We start from the raw sequence: 9,423 nt of genomic DNA, 5'->3' as shown, positions 1-9,423 counted from the left end.
ACCAAGCATTTGGACTAAGTAGTTCGGTCTAATCCTATATAAATATTTTAATATAACTAAAATTAATTTATAAATTGTTAATTAATAAGTTTTAGTCTTCTAACTAAAAAAAAAGTCTTAGTCTTGCCTTGCACTTTGCACTTTGACCGGAAAGAAAAACTCAACACTGTTGCATAGCTTACTCAACAACATTCAGCCACTCACTTGACTCTGCTCCCATTTTCAGTTTCTTCAGTACGCTAAAGCCCAGCCCCTGCCCTCCTCCTGTGCGCCACCAGCCCACCTTTATCAATCACATTTATATATTGCATCATCTAATTTATATATTGCATTTTTATAGTTACTAATTACTTTATATATGCGTATATATAATTTATTTTTGACTGATGCTTCAAGTGTTATTGATGCAAAGGAGATAATCATTTGAAGATTTGTTGAGTTTGTTTTTGTTGAAGCTAAGGAGATAATTACATGATAGATGTAATGTAATATTGAACTTTGTTGAGTATTTTTGTTGAAGTTAGACTTAAATCATTTAGTTTTTGGATTGTAATTGAAATATTTTTTTTCTTGATGCTAGAAATCATTATGGATTTATTATGATTATAAGTGTTTTTATTATCGTAATTGAGTTTATTAGGTTGAAATGGATTATTGTTATCATAGAGAAAAAAAAGGTCAAGTGAGTACTGACTAATAGGACCAATTTCCCGATCCTATGAACCAAGTCAGGTTCTGTTAATCTCCGGGTTATCACAAAATCAAACCAGACTACGAGTTGTCTAACCCAATCCTTTTCATGAAAAGGACCAGACTTCAGGAGTTCAATTCCATCCAATTCTTTATGCAGCTCTAATTAATAGTAGGGGATCCATTTATCTTTGTATATTTTCACTGACTTAACATTCCCTATTTGCCGATACAAGTCCCTTTCCAAGAAGGGCCTACCATCTAATAGATTAGTCCAACACCAAGATGCCTCATACCCTTTGCTAGTTGAGAGAATATCATGCTTGGGGAAATACACTCCCTTAATAACGTGTGCCTGAAGATCATGGAGGTTTTGTAATAGTCACCACGTCGTTTGGCTAAAAGCGCATCATTAAACAGAATAAAGTCTTTAAATCCCATGCCTCCTTCCTTTCTTTCATTGATAAGTTTCTCCCAAGTAACTTAGTGTGTCTTATTTGCACTTTGAATTCCATCTCACCAGAAATTAGAAATGAGACTATTCAACTCCTTACTCGACTTGACAAGGAATTCGAAATAAATCATAGAATAGATTGGGATTGCATTAATTAGAGCTTTGATTAACACCTCTTGTATAGCATAAGAAAGATGTTTATGGCCCATTGACAAATGCTCTATATAATTCAAATAAATCTTACTACAATTTATAGTGGTTTTATCCATGCTTCTATCATTTGAAAATCATATTTGCTACATGTATCAATATCCTTTAAATTCCAGATTTGAAAGCAACCTCTTGTACCTGAGAATCTAAATAGAAGCAACCTTATTCCTATTGCCTAACTTGCGCCATGTTTCAAACTCGAAAAACAGGCGATGCCTCCATCAAAAAGAAAAAAGAAAAAGAAGAAACAGATGATGCCTAGTTGGAACTCATTGAATAGATTCGCTGAAGCAACGTAAAGGGCAATCAACGCACATCGCTGTTACCGCCATGCAACCGAAGCAATGAAATCAATATTATTACTATCACTAAGGATATGTAGCAATATATAACAGATAAATAGGCTTACATTACAGTTTTGGCCATCTGCATGCTGATGTTTGGAAGAGATACATCCCTTAAAAACAAGTTGATAAATAGTCGCGGGACATGGTAGACCTACTTAGATGAAAGCTTTCAAGCGAAGTGCAAACACGTGATTCCGCTAATCCTCACGGATTCCCCCTTTCCAATGTTGACCATGTCACCTGTCACTTTCAGTGTCATCTCTGATAATTTTTAATTTCAAATTATCATATGTAAATACAGGAACACCAAATTACATGAGGAAATAGTGAAATAGAATCTGCGTAATAGCCAAGCTCAATACGCTAAAGAACAAAGAAAACTAGGATGGTAGAAGGCATTAGAAAAGAAAGTAGACCTCATGTGGTTTTACATGTCATCTGGTCCTTGAGTAAGCTAGCAACGTGCCGGGCCACCCATAATGAGCCCTCCTCTGTGCAACAGAAGCTATGGGTGTGGTTTTCTCGTTCGATTGATAAGGTAACATCTGGAACTTGTCTGGAAAGCTGTGACAAGAAAAAAATAATTACAGTAACCAAGACAATCATCCGATGCTCTCTATATTTGAAGAAGTCAGCCCACAAACAGAAAAAAGTTAGTATGGGAGCTGATCAGCCTATGCAAAAATCAGAAACACTACAATCATATGACAAGCACAGCGGCAATCAAGGATCGCCTTCACTGTAAAGAGCAAGAAAACCATAATTTTTCCCACTATTTTCCCATTGTTTAGTTTTAACATGTTTTAAGTATTTGTTTTCTGTAATTTCTATTTAGCATAAAACAGAAAGATATACTTTGTTCAAAAACCAGTTCAAGATTCATTAAAAAAAATCAGTTCAGGAATTTATCACCATGAATCTCAACATGTGTAACTCCCACAAGTTTAATTACTTGATAGAACACTGACAGTCCCTCCTAGTGAATCTTATTGTCAACTAGAGACTTACAAAGGAATCATCAACATTTTACTTTGCAAAAATCCCCTCTTCCGACAAGCATACAATTACCAGATTGTTCAGTCATTGGCTGCCGATTTCACTCCTAGAATCTGCAAACCAACCCCAACTATGGGGAGGCGGTTGCAACATTTTGAAACCATAAAAGGATGCCAATACTACCATATAAACTCAAGTACATAATTAGCCAACCCACATGATGCAAAGAGGGCACCCTTGGGCTCAGATGCAAAGCATAAACCTTTTTTGGGGACAGATGCAACAGCATGCTATATCTCACCAAAAATAATGGAAACTACAACATTCGCATCACTTACCTCTTCATGAACTTCAAGTGGACCCCAGTGATCATCAACACCATATAAAAATGCAAGTTGAGTCTTCCTTTCTCTTATAAAGGCCCAATCTGGTGTCTCTGAAAGCTAACACAGAATGCTCTGGTAAGCACATGATGGTCAGTCAATGTAGTTTAGCAGAGTTTGCTACAGAAAACAATTAGTTAATTAGTTGCAGAGACAAGTTTAGAAAAAATATAGGAAAATCAATTTTCAGTGATAAAAGATCATATGCATCACAATTTGACAGCATGTATTAGTTATAGTCATCCAAGATGTGCTATAGGCAATGAATCTGGTCAACTGAACCAGGAAATGAATAAATAAATGAAGACAATTCAACGTCCAAACAGCCATATACATTCCTTCCAGGAGCCTTGAGGCCACAGTCATTCTTTCTTCATTCCTTGATCAATTAACAAGAAATTTCTCTATATATCAAGAAATTTTGTGCATCGTATCAACTTATGAAAGATGGCATATGCATCTGAATGCAAGAATGTCATGTCAATATCAACATATCAAAGCAGCGCTAGCAGTTCTGATAGGCTCACTGGGTTGTGGGGAAGGGTTTACCAGGGCAAACTGGATCACAAAGGAGCTGGAACCTACAGGACTTGACAGAGGAAGAGAGATCCAACCAAACACACAATAGACAGCATGCTCGAGTGCAAGGGGAAATCTGAATAAGGGATAACGACCCTAACTGGCAGCATCAGTTTGTGCACATTAATAGGTGGCATTTTGAGGGGAAGGTATGGAATAACTGTCGTGAGTGTAGGAGAGAACCTGATCTCTCAAAAATCAGGCTGTTGGGGAGGGGAAGGTTACCAATTACCACCACCTCCACTGTTCTTATTTTCATTACTTTTCTGCGTTTGTCAGTGCGCGCTTTGCAATTTTGATGTGCTGTTATTGTGTGTTAGTCTCTTTTTCAGTCTTCTTCCTACTCATTGGAGGAGACAAGTTTGTTCATTTCAGCGAAAGTTATAGTGGTCTATCAAGTTCCCACTGTTTTTGTTTTTGACTGTATGTCTAGCATGGACAGGACATGACATGTCGTGTAAAACCAAATCTTACATATTAAGTTAATATCAGCAATCTCATAATTAGTCAGATTAAATGGAAGATTGACAAGATAAAAATTGAAGAAAGACAGTTCGATGTCAAAAATATTGAATTTAAAACCACAAGTCTTGCAAAGAAGAAGCAACTTTACCTTTTTAAATTCTGTCTTTGCCATAAAGAGGATATTCCGCACTGTATGATACTGAAAGTTGTTTCAAGTTAAAGAGTTATGAAAAAGATGCAGACATGACTAGAAAGTAAAATACAGATTGGCCATAAGGGAAAGGTATATATTTCTGTCCATTAGTATTTTAAATGTTAAAGTGGACTTCCAATTAGCAAAATTTTTTTACAGGTTTACAATGTAACCTGTGCTATCTTTTTCAACAGTAAAAACAAACCTTAGACAAGTGAGAGCATGCAGCCTCAACTGCATTGGGGGACCAGGATGGCCCAAGAGATTTTCTGACCAAATACCCAAACGCCGATGTAGGCAACAATCCTAATAATGCTATGATGTAGCTAAAAGCAGCGGATATGAATGGGGATCTGAAACTCCAAATACTTCACTCAGATTTTCAGAGTGGACAAAGTCAAAGCGATATGGCTATAGGACAAGAACTTACCTGACATGCTTTACTATATTAGTTTGCTTTCTTGACTTCTGGTTTAATGTCAAAAATGGATAAAGTGCAACGCAATATTTCACCTACAGAGGCCGGAAGGAAGGACAGCGTTCCATTTTAAGTGAAGCAAGCTAGCACAATCTAAGCCAAATATGCAAAGAGTTCCAATCACCTTCTCTGGAGACCGCTTAAAAACCTCAATGGAAATGTATGAACCAATAGAGTGTCCAACCTGGTGAAAAATTTCTATATCAGCTATCAAAATGTTTGATTAATTAATTTAAAAATTTTATCAATGCAACACAAATGCTTTTGGTTAACATGATTTTGCAAAAAGCATTGAATTAATTTCTTCTTGCAGGATGGTTATGCAGTTTCCCATGACAATAGCAGCATAAATTTTAAATCAAGAACATGAAAGTAACAACTACTTGCTAATAATTTTGGCCAAGAACCACATATAGTTGGCTCATTTACCAACATCTGATTGTTGCCTTTTTCAAGTAAATAAGAAAAGGCTTGCCATATAAATGCACGCAGGTACTGAGCTGAAGGAAATTCTTTCGTGGCTAGGGCAAGCGGCACCTCAGGATAGATATGACAGAACATCTCTGACTTAAAAATATTATACATAATCTCGTAGACTTTCTTTCTTTAACAGCAAACCCAACAAATTATTTCCTCAAACATACCTGAAACTCTAAATAGTTGCTTATTTTTCATTTAAGCCAATCCATTTGTAAGCAACTTGTAAGTCAACACACCCTCTGACATGTGTTACTCTAAAAGTAAGGTAATTTACTGCATCAAACTTGTAGATGCCTAAACACTAATGTCATTAGCCACAAGCAAAAGATTTGCATCTACTACAGTTAATCATCAGTATTTTCCAGAAAACGGGAGATTTTGCCTAGCATGCCGTAATTTGGTTTTTTCATCCATACAACTCATTAGATAATTATTCATTTGTAGTAAAAACATATCAAACAAGATATTAAAAGATTAACGTGGCTTTAGATGCATAATGGAAGGAGTAGATATAAATGGACCCACCAGTAGTATAGGAATGTCAGCATTTTGCAATTCCTCTCTGATGAAAACAATCTACAGAACACAGGAAAAGGGAAGAATACAACAAATAGGTCAGCACAAAGTAAATGGGAATTGAAGAGATGCTGGAGAAATGGTGTAAATATGAAAGAGCAGAAATTAGAAAAACACAACATGCTAATTCAGAAAACAAGTGTGGTGTCGCATCTAACATAATAGAATAAATAATGTAGTTCTAGGCTAAGGTTTGGCACAATAGGATGATGCAGAAGCATAGGCACATGTATCGTAAATATTTCCAGATTGAGCAACAACAATTTGATAAGTTAGAGATGCTTAGTGGAAATTTACGAACTTGAGACTTTTAGCATGTTCCGATTTGTTAAGTTGTACTTGTAATCTAGAAACTAACATTTGCTACAGTATCTCAAGTGTTGCCAACTTGAAAATGATAATTCAAACAACCACTTGTCAAGATGTCAAACCCCCACCAGCTGACATTCTGTCAAGAGCATCCAAGCATAGAATTTACCTTGTGATTGATCTGTTCTTCTAATGAGAATAACCGCCCACGCTCCCAATCCTAGCAACAAAACTCTGCATCAAACGCACGCAACTATATAGAAACAACTAAAGGTACTGCAGCCTTCACATAAACGTAAATTAATGTACCTTTTTTGTGTGAGAGATGTGGCCAATAGCTGATATGTCGAAAAAATTTGACCAAAAAACATCAGTCGCGGTATCATGTTAAGTAACGAGAAAGAAAAGGATGAGTTTACTTGCCTGTGATAGAAGCGCTTCCTCCAAGCTGTTCATATAGAAACTCAATGAAGTCCACATAAAATGTGACAACACCTGCGGTAAGTGGAAAACCTAAATGTCATTATTGAGCAAAGGTAAAACATAAAGGCAGAAGCATACCAACAAACAGTCGATTGCACACCTGGGTTTCCAGGTATAAGTAGAACATGAAAACTTGGATCATCGGCATGAATCTCCAACAATTCAGTGGTGTAACTAAATAAGAATATGATACGAAACTCGTGATTAAAAAAAATGGTCATAATTCCTTACCACAAAAAGTAAATAGTCATAATCTGACTAAATAGACAAATATATGTTATAGAAGTACCCTGATACATTGCATAATCGAAAAGTGGCACGTTTTTTAGATTTGGAAAGTAGACTTTCAGTAACCATGTTCTCAGTTGCGCAGTTTGCTGTAAAAATGGTCCTGAAAGAAAAAGTTACTGGGTAAATTTACGAAATCGAACAGCTGAAACAGCTAAAATTAAATGTCCGATAGTTCAGTAAATAGAATTCGGATAGACTGTAAATAATCGAAAATGTATGAGTGAATTGAAGTTGTGACCACTTTCGTAGACATTGGAACTGTCAGAGAATACAAGCAACGGAGAGCACCTGGAACTGCGAAGCAGTTGAGGGACGATTCGGACAGTTGATGAAGCAAGAAAGTGAAGCATAAGGTAATAATTTATGGCTGCAAGACCCCTTTGTTCCTTTAAATAGGACAGTGCGAAAGGAGAAGATCGTGGCCCGTGGGAATCGGTGAACATTTGACTTTGAGGGATAATATATTAATTTTTCATGCGCTTAACAAGAGAGAAGCAGTCAATTTATACATAGATAAGTTGATTAATTATCACACGCCATTGCGTCAATTTTATCGATTCATTTTTATGAAGCTTAATTTCTTAAAGAATTTGTGACTACAATTTAATCATATGAATGATTACTTGAGTGATATTTTAATGGATTTCATATCATATAAATTGATAAATTGTTGAATTTGTCCTTCTCAAAAATACTATCGTTCAATGACCAATTAGATTGTGAGCCCAAATTTTCCACGAGGTTTGAAGGGAATCATGGTAGTCATTAATTTATAAGTGTGCGGATATATAAGGATTTTATATGATACTTGTACTAGTATATACATATGGATATACATAATCTTTATTGCAGTTATCGTATGTATTTGGGTATCCATATAATTGTAATGCCAGTGAAAAGATTTACTGCACTGCTTTACGGGATTAGTTTATAATTATTGATTTGGCCAAAAACAAATTCGTGTCCTTGAGGATGAAGTAGGCGAGTAGGCGTTGAAAGTGGGCACAATCGGGTAGGTTGCATTGTAGCTACCTACCGCACAATGTGAAACCTGCTCCTAAAATTTGAATTTCTGGTGAACAAGTGAATTTGGGGAAATTAATTAATCGCTACCCACAGTTCATCCTTATTTTTAAATAACTCACTGTACTTTTTGTTTTTATCATTTTAACTTGCCCCTTATAAATTTCATTATTATAGTAACTTTCTACTAGGACTGTATAGAGGACTAATCCGATAGGATTTTAGCCTAACATGAAGGCTGGTTTTTTTTTTTTATTATTGAAAAGGATTGAGTTAGGTAACTCATAGTTTGGTCTAATCTTGATATAACCCAAAGCTAAACAAGACCGAATTGATCTAATAGGACTAACAGAGTAGTCCCTGTTTTGTCTAGCATTTCACTTTACTTTTTTTGTTCATCTATAAGAGGCAGTAATTTATTTCAACATAATGAACTCAATTAACATAATGAAATTATTTATAGTCATATAAAATTTATCACAACAATAATTATAAATCCACAACAATCTGCAACAACAACAAAAAGCATTTTTTTTAATGCATGGCCACAGTAAAAAAAATCATGCAAGGAGACCAAAATTAGGTCATATCAAAAGCCATAAGACTTCTACAGTCAATAAGTGGTCTGTCAAAAAGGGTAATATCAAAATGATCCCTCAAAACCTTGTGGGCTAGAAGATCAACATAACGATTGCTTTCTCTGTAAACGTGATCAAAAGTTACATTCCAATTTCTCATCATGAGGTTTTGAATGTTCCTTAAAATTGGTGTAAGAGGGTGGCTTTGATCGAAATTACTTTTAATAAGAGAAAGAGCCTCCATAGAATCAGAACAAACATTCAATTTGGTAATCTTAGCATCCCAGAATATGTTAAGACCGTCTAAAATCCCTACAAGCTTGGCTTAGTGCTGGATTGATAACTAAAATTTTCAGTAAATCCCTTAATTTAGTTCCCCTTATTGTCTTTGATAAGTCATCCATAAGTAGTTGTTTCATCATGCTTAATCGAACCATCAACATCAAGTTTAGCCTATCTAAATTTTGGTGAATTCCATCTAACTTCATGTCTGGAGTTTGTTCTGTTTAAAAAGTCAACTTTAGATTGGAGCTTCATATCGTTGATAATTTAGTTGGTATTAGAGAAAGCAATGTCATTTTTCACATTAGTATCTTCAAAGTAAACTTTTTGGCATTTTGCTTTCTAGATGTTGCAGTAAGCATGGGCAAAAAATTTTTGTTAAGGCCATCTTCATATAAATAGGCTTCATGCTTCATTTTTAACATTTTAAATTATTTAATCCTGCACAAAAAGAAAAAAAATCATGTTTGGATGGATATACTAATTTTTTTCAAACCTTCTTAGCAACAAAAAGTATTTTAGTTACAACACAAATGATTCAAATTAAAGAATCTTCAACAACATTAAACAACTTTTAACATGTCTAAAGTTTATTACACCAAGTTA

At 35.2% G+C, this 9,423-nt stretch overlaps 1 protein-coding gene across 5 annotated transcripts; it reads right to left on the bottom strand.

Moving 5' to 3' along the window:
* Positions 1-1,613: 1,613 nt before the first annotated feature.
* On the bottom strand, positions 1,614-7,377 carry LOC129306639 (uncharacterized). Of its 5 annotated transcripts, XR_008592239.1 has the most exons (15): positions 7,223-7,377; positions 6,933-7,034; positions 6,744-6,817; positions 6,584-6,655; positions 6,470-6,498; positions 6,330-6,380; positions 5,801-5,851; positions 4,920-4,979; positions 4,748-4,830; positions 4,523-4,670; positions 4,273-4,323; positions 3,036-3,140; positions 2,118-2,265; positions 1,764-1,941; positions 1,614-1,673 (listed from the first exon to the last, which is right to left on the bottom strand). XR_008592239.1 is itself a non-coding variant. In XM_054947326.1 (14 exons), exons 1-13 carry the CDS (start codon positions 7,375-7,377, stop codon positions 2,119-2,121), a joined length of 1,128 nt encoding a protein of 375 aa, XP_054803301.1. In that variant the 3' UTR covers positions 1,614-1,962; position 2,118. The 5 variants fall into 5 exon arrangements, 3 of the variants coding, with proteins under 3 accessions (XP_054803301.1, XP_054803300.1, XP_054803302.1); XM_054947326.1 differs by having other exon boundaries at positions 1,614-1,962; XM_054947325.1 differs by having other exon boundaries at positions 1,614-1,941.
* Between the last annotated feature and the right edge of the window lie 2,046 nt (positions 7,378-9,423).

The sequence above is a fragment of the Prosopis cineraria genome, unplaced genomic scaffold, assembly GCF_029017545.1.
Source record: "Prosopis cineraria cultivar Desert tree isolate PC_DT_omini unplaced genomic scaffold, ASM2901754v1 PC3, whole genome shotgun sequence".
Classification (NCBI taxonomy): Eukaryota; Viridiplantae; Streptophyta; class Magnoliopsida; order Fabales; family Fabaceae; genus Prosopis; species Prosopis cineraria.
The sequence above is the reverse complement of the archived record's forward strand: the minus strand, read 5'-3'. Positions and strand labels throughout refer to the sequence as shown.

Excerpts from the sequence above, each read along its gene's own strand:
- LOC129306639 (XM_054947326.1), bottom strand. The coding sequence starts at position 7,377 with ATGTTCACCGATTCCCACGGGCCACGATCTTCTCCTTTCGCACTGTCC. Across the intron at positions 5,852-6,329 it reads AAGAACAGATCAATCACAAG|ATTGTTTTCATCAGAGAGGA; the intron begins GTAAATTCTATG and ends TGTGTTCTGTAG. Across the intron at positions 4,671-4,747 it reads AATATAGTAAAGCATGTCAG|ATCCCCATTCATATCCGCTG; the intron begins GTAAGTTCTTGT and ends TTGGAGTTTCAG.